The 16,711-nt window shown below is 41.4% G+C and overlaps 1 protein-coding gene across 1 annotated transcript in view; it reads left to right on the forward strand.

Moving 5' to 3' along the window:
* The first annotated feature begins 1,332 nt into the window (after positions 1 to 1,332).
* The window catches only part of dner (delta/notch-like EGF repeat containing), a 45,405-nt gene continuing 30,026 nt past the window's right edge, over positions 1,333 to 16,711 (forward strand). Inside the window, exon 1 of the mRNA XM_044032963.1 lies at positions 1,333 to 1,930. Coding sequence (XP_043888898.1) covers positions 1,580 to 1,930 — 351 coding nt within the window. The 5' untranslated portion in view covers positions 1,333 to 1,579. The remainder of the gene's footprint in view (positions 1,931 to 16,711) is intronic.

Here is a 16,711-nt window from a genome sequence, read left to right on the forward strand (position 1 = left end):
TGCGTCGTTTCTGACTGTGTCTTCTGTCATGTTTGAACTCCTAATTATTGTTTTTATAGGTAAACCAGTCTTTTTGTTTTTAGGAAATGTATTTAGTGACACAGAAAATATTATCTCCCGCAACCTGTGAGTCTCTGGGAAAATGAAGTGAATGTAAATAAATGTATATATATATATATGTACATATGGATATATATGTATGAATGTAGTAATAATAATAATACATTTATTTACATTGTACTGCAAGCGCAATCCAGGTGCAAATATTGCCTCTAAATCTAATGTCAGAGGTCCAGTGTGCCACATCTAGTATGTTGGCAGAATACTAACCCTAAATGCTTTTGTATAATGTATATGTATAATTCTTGTTTTTTTGTAGCGTTAGACTTTGCCTTTTATCTGTACTTTACACTCGGGATTTGCTTGTGCCACCGTGTTTCTACAGCAGCTAAGCCAGAGTGTGTGTTCTGAATGATTCGGAAGCTTATGCAAACAAAGACGACTGATGTCCTTTCTCAAATGCGCAGGCCGCCATATCAGCTTCCTGTGATACTTCACAAAGCGAGGAGTGTGTGAAGTATAATCTGCAGTGGCGTCATTAGAGAGAACTCCAAAAACTGGAAGCAAATCTGCGCATCAGTAATTGTCTCTTCCCATTGATCCTCTCACAACAAATGTTGTGCCACTTTCACGAGCACAAACTGTGTAAAACAACAGCAGAAGCAGCAAATTATGCAGTATTCATTTGTTTATTTCCTGTTTTATGCTCATTATGCATTTTCTTTTTTACTTTGATGTGGAGTTGAAGTGTGGGACCTTTACACTGCACGTTGATATTTTCCCCCAAAGGAAAATCATGTAAATATGACCCACTTTCAGTGTTGGGCTCAATCTTGATTGTCGAGACTCATTAAACAGCATGAGTCGGCTGTTTTTAGGCACATCCTCTCCTTTTAAGTTTGCCTGTTTTTCAGTGGCAAGCAGCTAAAGCTTAAGGAGTAGCTGATGAGCATGTTCATCCACTACCACCACCACCTTCCTCCTCCTCCTCTTCCTTTCTTCCTTCTTGTAAGGCCGGCTCAAAGGAGAGGTTATGGATGATGAGACTCTAAATGAGGAGGACGCAGAGCTCCTCATCTGCTCTGCATGTAAGAGCAGGTGGGAGACAGAGAGATTAGGGAGAGAAAGAGAGAGGGAGAGAGAGTGTGCATGAAGGTGGAGGTGGAGTGGGAGTGGATGGCTGAGTGTCGTCAGTTATCGTCATCACTGTGAGTCAGAGACAAAAAAGAGCACAGAGCCCTCCCCCTTCTCCTCCTGCATCCCTACTTTCTTTCTCTCAGCCTCCTCACCATCATCAGCAGCCAGTCAGTCGCTCTCTCCCTGCGCACAGCTGAGCCTCAGCATCCTAACTGCCTCCCCTCTCTCTCTCTCACACACACACACACACAGTCCTTCACACACCTCTCAGGTGCTGCTGAGCCCAGTCAGAGGAAAAGAAAAGGAATAAACACACCACCATCACAACAACAACAACAACAACAACAAAGAGGAAAGAAGAAAGCAGCCTGAGAGGAACAGGATGAGGATGAGTGTGTGCAGTGTGCCGGCAGTTCTCTGCTGCCGTCCCACTCAGACTCCACTGCCTTTCACATCCTCTCTGATGCTTCTCCTCCTGGTTCTGAGCAGCAGCAGCAGCAGCAGCGGCAGCAGCATCGGAGTCGTCCCTTCTTCTCCTTTCCAGCTGGCCCCGGACACTCCGGCTCCAGCTGAGCCCACGCCGACCCAGTCCACACCTCGCCCGGACCCCTGTGAGGGCCGACCCTGCCTCAACGGGGGCTTCTGCCTGGCCCTCCCCTCTGCTGGCAGGCCACAGGACACCTGGGAGTACAGCTGCACATGCAGCCAGGGTTTCACAGGACGCAACTGTGAGGTATGGACACACTCACTTTGTATCTTCATGATCTCGGTGTTACTTCTGTGTCTGCTCCCACTCCTCAGGCGTCTCTTATCTCCTCCAGAGAGCAGGAGGGAGGAGGAGGAGTGGGAAAAGTGCATGTGTGTATACTCACTGGCATAATCACTGACCTTTGCAGGACCAGTGGTCCTCATCGAGGATGTTAAGGGTTAGGATGTGAATTATAGTTGGATAAAGTGAGGGTTCCTTTGTGTGTGTGTGTGTGTGTTTGTGTTTGGGAAACTGACAAGCTCCCTATCCCCCTTTTAAAACCTCTTTTAACCTCTTTCATCGTTTTCTTAATGTTGCTAACTTTTTTGACAGTTTCAATCGTTTTTCAATCTATATTTTTACATTTATAATTATTAGTATTATTAGGTTATTATTTTGTGGCTTCTGGTCCCTTGTCAGTACTGAAAAATTTATCATTACATTTGATCAGAAAGTTTAGTTTTTCCCTTTTCTCTTTTTTTTTTGTTCAGGCTGTGCAAATGAATGGAAGTCAGTGCAGTGTCTGAAGAAGAATAGCTGCACAAACCTGTGTGTGTGTGTGAAAGAGATAACCCTGCAGCACGGTATACATTTTGTTTTGTATGTGTGCCGTACAGTTGATGGTGGTGTGTTCGTGCGCTCTCGCTCTCTACTGTTTGCAGATGTGTTTTTTTTTCCTCTTTATTGGGAGCATGTGCTGTCACTGAGACACGGCAGCAAGACAAGTGCTGCGTTGCTGTGGCAACAGGAGGGAAGGAGTGAGATGTGAGTGTTAACTCTGTGTGTGTGTGAGAGAGAGAGAGAGAGTATGTACATGCATGTAATGTGTATGTGTGTATGTGTGTGTATGTGTGTGTGTGTGTGTGTGTGCGTGTGAGGTGTTTAGAATTTTGGACACGCTGGTTTTCTTTTACTCTGCAAACCAAAAATAGTGGTGAATACTGAATGTGTTTTTATGCCGTGACCTAATTTGTGCTGCGTGTGTAGTGAGACAGAAGCCGTGCGAGTGAATCTGGTGATCAGGTGAATGAGTGTCTGCATTCTTTCACTGGAACATTCATGAGTAAGATACTGCAAGTGCCTTCACAACAAGCTGGCTCTTTCGCATTTTTTTCTTTTCTTTTTCTTTTTTTACCCACCATTTTGTCAGATTAGTAGACCACAAAAATAAAGTATGACTGATAGTTTAATGCCGGCTTGGCTCAGTAGCACTTGTTAATGCATCAGTCTGTGGTTGTTTTTATTGTGTGTGATGAATACAAAGGTGAACAGGGTCTGACAGAGATACACATTCACAGTAACTTTGTTATCATTCTGCATTGTTTGACGTATCTGCAAATTCAAAGGGCATTGAAAGTCCAGGGTCTGCCTGTCTTCATAATAACCCCATAATAATAGATGGACTGCATTGTGATTCATGTGTCCTCAGCAGCACAGGCGATAATTGAGTGTGCTGCGCCATCACGGGGGAGAATGACAAGGTGACCGAGTAAACTTAGCCGGAATCACCAACAGGTGGCAGCCATATCCTCCGCTTTAGTTTGCTTGTGCACATGTTCATGTGCTTCATATGCACTTTAGTTGTGAGAGTGCAGGTGGAGCGTATGTGCAGATGAACATGGCGGGGCTTGCAGTCCAGTTTGAAACCATTTAGTGGAGCATTTAGCTGAGGCCTGGTCTCCTTGACTGTCCTGGTTTCATCTCTCAGAATAGAAAGTGGCTCATTTAGTTTCCTCCATGTGCAGCCTGCTCACAAACCACAGAGGACAATTGTCACACGCAGACCCAACTGCACATACACTTGGTCAGTATCTTTGAGTGGCTTTATCCCAATAACGGGCCAAAACTCAGGTCTGGGCAGATCTGTGAGACAGTTCCAAAAGGGTGTCAGTGATTCATCCCGCACTTCCCTGCTGCTGGCTGTGTCTTCTCCATGGACACGGAAGCAGGACAGAGCTCAAATTTAGAAAATGACCTCATTGGCTGGTGCTGGTTTACATCCCCAGACCTCGGCCTGCATAACAACACTCGTCGTGATAAAGTGAGAGAGGCAGCAAGAGACATTTTTAGAGGAGAACGAGAGCAAAGAGCGGTTGAAAGGAAAGAGGATGAGAAAAGGGGAAGAGGAGAATGAGTTGAGTCTAGTCGACAGGGACAACTGTACAGTTTTGTGACTGCAGCAAAGTTAGATATAAAAGAAGAAAACTGAATCATTTCTCAGTTCTGTATTTCAAGGACATGCTGTCAGAAGCAGAATCTGTAGAACAAAAATAATCTGACTAACTTAATCCTGCTGTGTGCTTTTCCACCAAAGCTTTTTGTGATACTGAGAGAATGAAAGCAGTGTAATGCAAGCCCCAGTAGCAGGTACCAGAGGAAAACAAACACAATCCACTTGTTAAACTAGCTGACTTTTAATAACGTGCTGCGCCTTTTATGGAGGGCAGCACCAAAGATGTCCCGGTGGAATTCACTGCCGTGGCTCGTTCTGTGATTTATTGGCCTCTCGTCTTCCAGCTTATTTATTATTGAAAGGCCTGTTTGTACCCTGATGGATTTGTGCCACTATACCGTAGGACGGTGGCGACATTAACCATTTTGACAAAACAAGCCATTTACCACAAAATTAGTCCAGGGAGCGTGTGCTGCTCAGCCATTCAGTTTTAGAAAAGCAATAGATCACAGGAATTTTCAGACTGGAATTAGCCTCTAGTATTATGAACACAGAAAGTATTTACTGTTATTTGGAGAGGGGATGTGGGACTTAAAGATGATGAAGGAATTGATACATGTGAGGGTGCCCAGGAGTAATTTAGCCTTTACCGCAGCAGCTAGTTCTTCCTCGATTTAATAAGCACACACAGAGGAGGTCAGAGCATTGATGGACTGGAGGGTTGATCCTTGTTAAACCTCGCCTCAGAGAGTTTTGCTCATCATTCTTCATTCGTTCAACACCAAAAGCTGCTTTTCTCATTCCTTTTTCCACTGCTCTATAAACACCATGTAAAGTCCTCATACTTTTGACTTGAAATGTCATGTTTTTCCTTTTTGATTCGCTGCGAGTATATAGTAAAATACCCCAAAGTAGGATTTGCTCTCGTGTTTCTCCTGCAGTTGTATCGTTTGTTGTTCAGCTGTCGCAAAAAAGATGTCATGGTAACATGGACATTTGTTGACAAGTCACTGATACTGGTTAACTCTGAAGCAAGACATCCAGAAAAGGTAGCTGTCTGTCCTTGTTATCCTCCCTGGTGATATTTAGATGATAGATGTTTCTGACTGACTTAATGTGTTCCTTGAAGGCCTCTGCTTCTTGGATTTTGTTGTAGCTAGGTGTAGTTCCTCTGAAGGAGCTCAGGGCCCAGTTTGCCACTTCCTCCATGCAGAGATTGGCCACGACAGCTGGCACAGGGAACCCATGGCGCATCCATGCGTCTTTCTGTAGAAAATCTACAGCTTCATTTGTGGGTATGCAGGTGAAACGCGATGTGATGTTGAAGGACATTGTGGTTTCATCCTGTGAAAGTTGCAAGTCTTTGACCTTGGAGGTGAAGTCTGTGGTGTTTTGGATGTGTTGTGGGGTGTCCCCCCACGAGGGGTGCCAAGATAGTGGCTTTGCATTGTGTGGTCTCTCCCCGGGGTTAGGGTTAGTATGTTTTGTACAGTTCTTGTAGGCAGTCTATTACATTTTTCTTGTACTTAGTGGGGTCTTTCTTCAGGGTCTCCTAAGTGCTGCTGTTGCTGAGAAGTGTAGTCATTCTGGCGTGGTAGTCAGCTGTGTTGAGGATGATGGTGCATCGTCCCTTGGCTGCTGGTAGGATGGTGATGCCTAGGTCCTTGCTCAGGGAGGAGATGGCTCTTATTTCTTCATTAGTGAGAGTGGAGGGCACTAGTGGCGCTGGGAGTTTGATTGGGGGTGGGCCTCCAGAAAACTGAATGGGCCCTTGTGTCGCTGTCCTCAGCACAGTGCTGAAAAGGACAAAGACATACACCTTGGCAGCAAGCCTAACTTCGTTTGTCTCTTTTGAACGTTCAATACACAAAAAGATTGAAGCGGAATTATATCATTGGACTTGCCTTGCTGGTGTGAGAGGGTGGCTAGTACAGGAGGACTTGACTCGAGCTGGATGGTAACTCGTCACTTGTAACGTTACTTAAAACATTACCTACTCCTCGGAGTCTTTCTTTGTGAATTTAAATGAACACAAGCTGCTTTGCTTTGTATGTTTGCATGTTTATGTTGACGTTTCATATTAGCTACTGTCTGTATCAGTCTCATTCTGGCTCAAAATGAGTATATAGTATAATATAGTAGAACCACGGGTGGTGGAGGGTAGTACCTTGGCGTCCTTTTTCAGACACCATTTGTCAGCAACCTACAAAGCTGTCTTCAGGGCCCTCCCCAAACAGTTTAACCCCAATTTCCAGCTTGGCTCATTTGACCTTAACAACTCACATGATGTTTATGTTGAAGACCCCAAGGTCCCATCAAGGGTTTATAGACCTGGGGACTCCCACACCAAAATCAGTCAACCAGGAATGGATAGAAAAGGGCACAGGCCCTGAACTATCCTACCAGGCTCAAGATTGTCTTAGTCTTCAGACCTGAAGAATTATTTGGGATGAGAGGTGAAACATCTTCAAGAACCTAACACAAGTCCAGTTGCCTTTTTTAGCACTTTTAAGGACTACCATGACCTGGAGGAATGAGAACCTTGACAGAAACCTGGTGGAAATAACAATTATCGTTCTGTTTACAGGTAAAAAGAAAAAGAAGGTTGAAAAAAAAATACACACATTTGTAAAAACAACATGTTATGGTTAAATGTATTGAGATTATTTGGGATTTTTCCTTTTATAGGAGCAGTGGTCTGGTTGCCTGGCAACTGCTCTAAGACAAAACTTTCCACACGAGATATAAATAGATTATTTAGCGAGTTAGTGCTTTCCAACTTTTGCTCGGTTTTATGCTTAGTGAACCAGCTGCTGTCAGTGGCATCATCATATTTACTTCATACTACATCATATTTCGCTTTGACTCCATGTTAAAACTCTGACCTGACAGTTGACATTAGATGTTACTTAATAGAGCACTGAATTATAAACACTGGATTGGAAAGACTTTAAATGATTTCACACTTGGCATTTATTTTCATTTGACTCCAGACTTGCCATGTGGTCATCGTTTAGATGGGAATTCTAATTCTTTCAGTTGAGTTTGTGCTGTATACAAATAGTGTTGAAGGTCAACATGCAAGTTTCTCTCTCTCTCTCTCTCTGTGTTGTCAGCTACTACAGTATCAATGAGGTAATGTAGATGCCACAATCTGAGATGTGAATTGTGGTTAGGTTAAGGTTGGGCCTTATTTACCATTATTAGAGAGATACTCTATGTGTGATTGGGCCACACGATTGGTGCATTTTGCAGAAAGAAGACCTGGGTTCGATTCCTTTCTGCACGAAGTTTGCATGTTCTCTCCGTGTGTGCGTGGGTTTTCTTCGGCTTCTCCGGCTTCTCCGGCTTCCTCCCACAGTCCAAAAACATGCAATATGGGGATTAAGCAAATTGGACACTCACATTGACTATAGGTGTGAATGTGAGAGTGGTTGTTTGTCTCTATATGTAACCCTGTAATGGACTTGTGACCTGTCCAGGGTGTCCATCGCCCAATGTCAGGTGAGATTGGCCCAGCACCCCCTGTGACCCTCATGTGGAGGATAAAGCGGTAGAAAATGGATGGATGTGTGATCATAAAGTATTGGTCTGAGGGATGCGTATGAGAGGAAAAAGAGTTCATCTTTCAACAGCAGGGGGAAAAAGAATAGATTCCGGTTTTATTGACTAAGTAATGTATTGCTGTTTTCACAGTCCACTTGAAAAACAGATGTTAAACATCTTCATTATGGGAAACTTGCATCCTTGTGTAATTCGTTTCAGTTGGTCTGATGAAAGGAGGGGGGGGGTTACCGTGGTAACAAGCTGCTTATAACCCCACAGCTACTTTTTGATGCAGCACCAACAAATAAGAAGAAGCTCCTTTGAGCTATTAGCAGTAAGCTGTCGCTCGTATCCATGTAGATGGCCTCAGATGTGCTGCCTTTAAACAGGCCAATAACTGTGGTCATTTCCATATCACACATCAGCCGGCCTTCAGATCTGAGGCAAGTGTGTGAAGAGGTGAGGCCTGATGCATATGGATGATGCAGGAGATGAGTGGTCCAACATCAAGCACTCCTACTGTACATACTGATCATACAGACGCATGTGGGTCTCGCATGACAGCTGAGAGTCATATATTTCATTCATTCATTCATTCATCAGTCATTAAAAGCCAAGAAAGTGAATAAGTAAAGGTGTATTCAATTGTGAATGAATATATTGAACTAATACTTAAAATACTCGTGTCACATGACAACCAACCACTGACAGTTCACGAGAGAGATCCCACTCACTGGTGCCATAAATTAAAAAAAATATAGTGTCTTACAAAATATTTTGACAAGATGTATTCTTATTTTCTGTACTCTTGTCAGCTCACATCTGCAGCCTGTACTTTCTCTTCTTTCTTTCTTATGACTCACTGTCACTCATTAGGAAATGAGCTTTCATCTTGTCTGTGTCTGGTGGCGAGGCTTCCCTCCCCTGTCCTGGATAGAGAAAAAAATATTTTTAAATGCTTTTGGTCTGGCCTTGTTGCTATATTTAGCTTAAAGAGAGCGGTCAGCTGTATCACCATCCACATAATGTAAGAAAAAAGGGCAGAGAAGCTCTTACTGTGAGTAACTCAATCCACTAATAACCCTCTGCACTGAAATCATCATTGCTCTGTCACTTCTAATGCTTAGTCTCTGTTGTTGTTGTTGTTGTTGTTGTTGTTGTTGTTGCTGCTGCTGCTGTTATATTAATGAACCTATACTGTGGCATTAGGGAGGTTTCTGTGCGTCTCTCTGTGTTTGTTTTTGTGCAAATGTGCAAATCTTTATTACACAGAGGGAGTTCTGTTATTCAGACATAAATATGGTTGACAAAATAATAGAAACACTTAATAGCTGCACGTTTTCTCCTTCTTTTTTAAATAAAATATGTATTCAAATTCTTCTACTACATTGATCACAATATTAGAATTTGAATACTAACAAATATTTGTATTAATAAACTAACTAGGGCAGTACTCATTCAATCAGTTACATAACAACAGACAGACATTGCTTGACTTTATAGATCTCTGAATGTATGATACATAAAATAAAATAGAGACAGATATTTTTGTTATGTATGTGTGGTATTAATCTACTGATGGTCGTGGTGATCCCCGTCACCCACTAATGTTGGCAACGTACACCTAATGTTGGTGACCTAATTTGGTCACATGTAACATGTTCTGTGTGTTATTGAGAAGGCACACTGTGTGTATGTACTGGTGTGTGTGTGTCATGAATGTCTTCTCTTACAGCCGCAGAATATAAACCACAGCTTAACTCAAATTAAATAAATAAATAAATGACAAACTCTGACAAAAGACGATGTGTGACGCAGTGACTAGCTTCAGGCACAGACACACAGATTAGCTGGTATTAACAGCTGGGCCTGTCTGCTCATTGATAGGAGAGCGTGAGACACTGTGGAAAATGTGGCTGTCTGTTGGGAATTGTATTTAAAATATACTCATCTAAAGTCACCTCTTGTGCAGAGACACACTGGTGAACTTTCTTCTCTTAGTAGGTTTTGCTCCAGAGATTCTGGCTGTGACAATCCAAACATTTATTATTTGCAAAGGAACTACATTTTGTCTTACTTTTATTGTGGTAAGTCATGTGTTCAAAAGTGATGCTTTTATTTTGAAATGCTAAAATACCGGAAGTAGTACAAAACACGAGAGAAACGTGGAGCCAATTAAAGCTTCAAACGTAGTCTCAAGCACTTTTGGTTTGATTTGCACCGAGCCGACGAGGGCACAAGGTCTGTATATGTTTTATTTGGTATTGTGTGTGTTTTGAGTTGTTTTTAATCCCAGTTAGTACTTTATAGAGTTCCATGTGAATGTGAATGATATGCTAGTAGCGTCACTTCATTATTACGTCAGCATCATCCTATATGTGAGTTATTGCACAGTTAACTCTTTTGCAAGGAAACATATCATTATAGTATGCACAATTAATCAATAATCAATCAATAATGTTTTGTTTTACACATTTTATTGCAATATTCCTATATTAGGGTGTACGAAAAAGGGCTAAAGAGGAGTTAAAGGGCGATAACTCCTATGTTCATGTGAGTTAAAACTTAAAAATGGAATATTTTCTCTTTTTACCAGCTCTTGGCATGTTCATGTTTGGAGTGAATTAAGTGTTAAATAAAGCTTTCTGAACCATCAGGAGCCAGACCATTTTTCAGCCAGGGATGCTACACTATTGGTCATGTTTATTGCAAGATAGCCAGACAACCATTTTCCTGTTTTGTTTTCCCTCCAGACAACTTTATTTATGCATTCCTATCAAGATGTGAAAGGTTTAAAAGAATAAGGTACAATGTGTTTTAAAAACCAATTATGGACAGCACCTTTAAAGCTGTTGGGGGGGCAAAACAGTCAAAGTCTATGCTGTGATAAATCAATCATGTCTGGATCAACTGTCTCCTGCTAATTCATCCACCTCCTCCTCCCAAAGCTCCACTCTGATCACATCAAACCTTACTGGTCAGCAGTCAATCAATGTTTTTCAGTGGGAGTGTACAGCTTCTTTTTTAATTGATTTGATTTGATTTGATTCGCGGGCCACACGATTGATGTAGTGGTCAGACACTGTTGCCTTTGCATCAAGAAGACCCAGGTTCGCGGCCCGGTCAGGACCAGGGCTTTCTGCATGGCGTTTGCGTGTTCGCTCCTTGGGTTTTGTGCGGTTTCCTCCCACAGTCCAAAAACATCTTTGATTTGGGGATTAGGCAAGTTAGACACTCAAAAATGATTGACCATAGGTGTAAGACTGGATGGTTGTTTGTGGCCCTGTGATGGACTGGTGACCTGTCCAGGGTGTACCCCGCTTTTTGCCCTGTATCAGCTGGCATTGTGATCCTTATTATATGGAAAAAAGGGCATGTTATTATAGCAGGGATGTATTACACAACAGTAATAGACAATTGTCAGAATGTTTGATATATATATATATATATATATATATATATATATATATATATATATATATATATATATATATATATATAGATGTGACAGTGTTACATCATTCTGTATTTCTTTGTAACATAAGGAAAAACAAATTGATGTTGCCAGTCCTGATTATCCATCCTGTCATCCCTCCTTTGAAAGTGTTCTATGGGCGGCGTTGTAAATCTCTTCAAGCAAAATGAAAAGCTGCAGACTCACTGTTGTGCCTCAGAAAAAACACTTTATTCTTCTTCGTCTTCTTCTTCTTCTGGGACAAAGCCTGTGGGAGGAGAGTGATAATGTATGTCCAGTGTCAGCTCCCAGCACAAGGCCAAATTTTCATTGCTATGCCCACATTCCTCTTGTAAGGTCACCATGGCAACAGAGCAATGACGCAGGGAGCCAGCAGATCAACAGGTGGAGAACAGCATCAAGCAGCTACTTCCGGTGCTCATTGTTGAGGGCTGTTTTTTTGCAGGAAGGGCTTATAGCTAATTATGTGGCTCCACATTCAGCACAGCCTGTAGGTGTTGTAACATGTTTTCAATGTTCCTCTTGGTGTGATTCAGTTTATTTTTTTTCTTCACATCGGCCTGCACAATGGCCTGATTGGCATTACCTGACTTCCTAGGAGGTGGGTGGATTGAGTGGTTTTCATTTACCTCACATTTTTAGATGATAAATGGAACAGGATGTTACATTTCAGCATTGTCATGACTAATTCCCTGTGACAGCAGGACCAGGAACAGGTCAATTTTAGCCTGACGTGAAGTGCCATTTCATGTAGCTATTAAAAACAATAAAATGTGAAATAAATACCATGCACCTTAATTTACTTTAAGGGACAAGAGCCTCAAGACACCTCACGTGTTTGATTTAGTTCCAGAAACTGCTTGTTTTATGCCAGCATTATGCAATTATGTCCACAGTAGGTTTTCTTTCATACAGTGGATATCTTCTTTTACAAGGAACTGTCTGTATAGGTCAGAGAGAACAACGTGTTTAAACAGCCATTAATGACATCCATGTCCACCAGCTGTGGCCAGCTGACAGCCCGGTGTCTCTAAAAACTTGTTTCACTAAATGTACTGAAACAAATAATAACTAATGTTTCTGCCCCTCTGCAACTCGGATCACAGTGGGTAATAACGTTTTATGAAGGAAGTAATAATGAAACAGCATGTCACACAGTGAAACAGCTTAAAAGCCACAAGGAGGGCTTCCATCCAAACCATTAAGTCTTCTGTGTAGCACAGCAGAGTCTCTATCTGATCGAATGGTTTGGAGAAATCAGCAGTAGAGAGAGAGAGAGAGAGAATGCAGAAAAACAGCTGCTGAGCCAGCGCTGCCACTGCTATACTGTTAAAATATGGGTGAAATCTCGTGAGGCCATCTGTCTGTAACTGTGAAAGATCTACTCTCGATGTAATTCTTTTCACACAGGATGGTTATAAGCCTTCACTCTCACCATAGCTGTTTAAAACACAGTATGCACAGACATTGCACATGGATGGTAATTTATGGTTCACCAGTCTTTACGCTGCCAAAACCCAAAGCTAGTATTTTCAATAAAGCCTTTACTTTAGTCTTCCACTCTGTTAAGTATTGATGTGGCTGTTGAAGTAATGTGTCGTGTCACTCAAAAGCCCAGACGATTTCCCATTACAGTGTGCAAGCTCCACTAGTGGACACTAGGGGGCAGTAGTTAAGGTTGGTGTTTGCATTTGACAACTTACTGGACATGTGTTTGTTTGTAGGAGACATGGTGAGGAATATCAGTAAGTAAGGAAATCAAATTCATAAAATAAAATAAAGTTTTTGTTGTTATTTGTATTCGACAGCACCACAGCACAGTTCCACAAGGCTTGATCCTGGGGCCTTTTCTGTTAAACATGTATGCTCTTAATCAGGTTATAGATAAAACATCAACAAAAAATGTAAATAATGCAGCTAACTTACAGATTTATACACCAGTGACACAGGGGACAAGTGCTTAGTAAGTGCATTTAACAAATCAGTGTTGGATGTCACACAATTCTCTTTAATTTTAGTCAGTCAGTCAGTTACCGTAGTTAGTTCCATTTTTATTTTTCAGAGTCATGCACGAATCTAGTTTAAAGTTTAGACCAGATTTGTCCCAATTTATCTTTAGACTCAAAACACAGATTCAGACCTAAATTTAGAGAGTTGCAGCATCATCCGTTTAAAGTACTTGTTTCAAAAAGAACTTGCAGAAGCATTTTATTATTATTACTGTAACCCTGTTTTAAAGGGTCGCTGTGAGAAAGATGATTAGAGTTGCTGATACAGAACACCACAGCTGGAGTCCTCACAAAGAGATCGGATCACATGAGTCCAGTTCTCAGGTCTCTGACGCTGACTTCTTGTTTAGCATATGGTTTATAAATAGATCCCCGGTCTACTGCTCTGTTATGAACCTCCCAGATGTCTCAGTTTGTCTCACTGCTGCTCCCAAAATCCAGATTTGACACAGAAAAATCAGCGTTTAGTTTTGCAGTGCATGTCTTAACAAACCTGAGGTGTTTTTCAGTGATAGGCTTTTTTAAATCAGGGATTAACACTTTATTTTTGCCACTGTCTTTTCATTAATTAAATATGGGGAAATGACTCACATTTTATAATCCTCTAGCTGTATTTGAATATGAATTATTCCATTTCATCTGTGTTTGTCTGGTTGTGCCTATTTTTGTTTCCTTTAATCATTTAAATCCTGTTTAAGTGTCCTTACTGTCTGAGCCTTTGGTACTTTTAATCTCCTGGTTGCCCATAAAGACAGCATTTTTAATGACAAACTGAAAGTAATTTTATGATCAAGTTAGCTCACTCATGTTGAAATTACCTTAAATATTAGTTCAAATTCAGCAGCTAGGGGCTGTTAGAGGTCTTTTTTCATATTGAGTGGATTTTGCGTGTGCAGCAAAGCACAGTATTTGAAATAATCTGAATACTGACGAAATATTTCACCCTGCACAAAACTGTATCTCAAGCGCTGTAGCCTGTTCTTGTTGTGACAGTGAAAACACAGCAGTAAAAACACTGACAGAGCAGGGTGAAAGCTAATCAAGGTAAATGTGATACTGTTAATTGTCCTTACTTGAGAAATAATCCATCACACATATTGACTCATTGTAACGTGACAGCGAAATCTGCATTTAAGAGATGCAGCAAAACAACAAGAAAAACAAAAAAACTCCCTCTATGTCAGCCCATCTGCTGCATGTGCAATGTCTGATAAATACACCCTTATCCATTTTAGTCCCTGTCTGAATAACAGAGCAGACACGTGAGTTCCCTGAAGCCTGAGTTCTACTTGGATCCATAAACCTGATCTCTTACATCACTCTCCTCATACTTAGCTTTCCTCATTTCCTCTCCTCCTACTCTTCATGTCTTGGCCAAGTCGCCCATCTGTCTGTCTGTTTTGGCGTTTGGCAGAGGTACAACGTAATTGTCTTTTGAGTGATGGTGAGCGATCATGGCAGGTTATTTAATGTAATTTGATGAAAGCACAGAGACCTTAAGGAATAGACGTGTCCTCTTGCTGTGCGTTGGCTTTTGAGTGACAGATTTCAGGGGGAAAAAATGTGAGGCTCCATTAAATTATAACAACGAACATGAAGACGTGTATGTACAGAAGAACAGAAAGCACACATTTTTTTTGTTACCGTGTGAAAAATGTTGTCACATGCTGCAGCGGAATATCCCATGTTGGAGAAACTACGTAGCCTTCACTTATCATCAAATCCTAAAACATCAATTCACACAATCAGGCAGCTTTTACATGTATGAAAAACTTTTTATTTTCACCCAAATTTGACACAACTGAACAGTGGGATATGATCATGAAGGGTCATTTTACCTGACTGGCATGCTTTCAGTGCTCCTTCATTTACATCTCTTTATGCATCAGGGCATGATTGAGATTTATCAAAGTGCTCTGCCTCATTTGTGGAGGCTTCACGGATCCAAATTTTAAAAGAGAAGTTCCTCTTTGAAGCCACTGGACCGGGAAGTGATGTGGAAGTTTCAGAGACAGAGAGGGAGCGAGGGATGGAAGATGCTTTGATGTGCACAAATAGATAACATTAAAAGGTGTGTGTGGACAAAGACACACTTTCTGGCCACAACTCAAGCATCGTCCTGTGCTACTAGGTTGTACAACGACTTAAATGGACATGGACCTGATTGCGGCAGATTGTCTTTATCGTAGACTGGTCAGGGATATGATTTTGGAAAATATTGGCCGCTTGTCAAGATTCAAATTCTGGGAAATAATATTTATGAAAACTGTTTGAGGTGCAGTATGCATCAACCATTAGCATTTCAACTGGATACGGCAGTTCCATTGAAAATGTTGCAGGGTTGTGGTTGCTCGATTTTGCACATATCCAAGTGTTCACATTATGTATTGCAAGTGATCAGATCCGGTCCATATTGGCATAGTCTCCCACATGGATTTCTATAGTCACAGGCCACACCACGGAAAATAAAAAAAAGTAGTTTAAATCTGTGCCTGTTTCTGTCCCATCTGGTTATGCGGAGCACAAACTTTCTTCTGAGTTTTAAAACATTGTCTTCCACTGTGTCGATCGTTTAACACACCTCCAATTAACTCTCCGGATCTATGCCATTGCTGCTGTTGCTGTTGCTGTTCGAGTTGTGCACACACTTTTCAGATCTGTAAAAATCTGTATATCCGTATCTGTATATGGTTTGAATAATCTTTGGATCTCCTGTGTTTTTTTAGCTGTCTAGACTGAGCCAAAATCAAGCTCGAAACAATCTTGATATGCTAAAAAATCCAATTTGGGCTGCAGTCTAAACAAGGCCTTACAAACACTGAACCTTTTTTAGTTAATTCCAGTATGCTAGCCACAGGAGGAGACTGGAACTAAACGTGTGCTCTGCTTGAGAGTAACACCAGGGAATTATGACATGATTAGAGGAGAAGACAAAGCCACAATAATGGACCGTAAAGTAGTTAGTGTCAGTTAACCCTGGCTGGCGTTCCCCGTGTTGCGTCTCTGTCTGGGAGAAAAGCCTCCACACTTGCAAGTCTGTCGTCAACGTCCTCTCTGTTCTCAGCATCTATATTTTAACACGTCCTCACTGCAGACCCTCGTTTTTCTTCTCCTCATGTTGGGAAATTTTAAAGAGGTATAGTGAGGCATTTTAGGTTACAAAAAGCTGTAAAGTCAGTCTTTCAGTTTCATCTCAATATAATACATTTACTACATCCATCACTTTTTATTAGTGATTTGTCGAGTGATTAAGTATATATTTTTTTAAAAATGATAATGAATCTTTATTCTGCCCTGCTCTCATCACGTTGCCGCTGGATGCTACATACAGCTCTAACTCAATCTACTGACGCGGGCATTAGCATATACACTAAAGTTTTACTGCGAAATCTATTTTAAGGATAAACATTTTTCCTAGAGGAGAGCAATGTGGCCTTTAAGTATCTCATGAGTGAGTATTTGTGGTGACATCACTTGACAGGTCTTTAGAGTGAATGGGTGTAATCCATCTTCCTCCAGCTGGCTTCGCTATAATCAATAATGTGCTTTACGAGTTTGTTTTC

Source organism: Solea senegalensis, linkage group LG8 (assembly GCF_019176455.1).
Source record: "Solea senegalensis isolate Sse05_10M linkage group LG8, IFAPA_SoseM_1, whole genome shotgun sequence".
NCBI classification, from domain to species: Eukaryota; Metazoa; Chordata; class Actinopteri; order Pleuronectiformes; family Soleidae; genus Solea; species Solea senegalensis.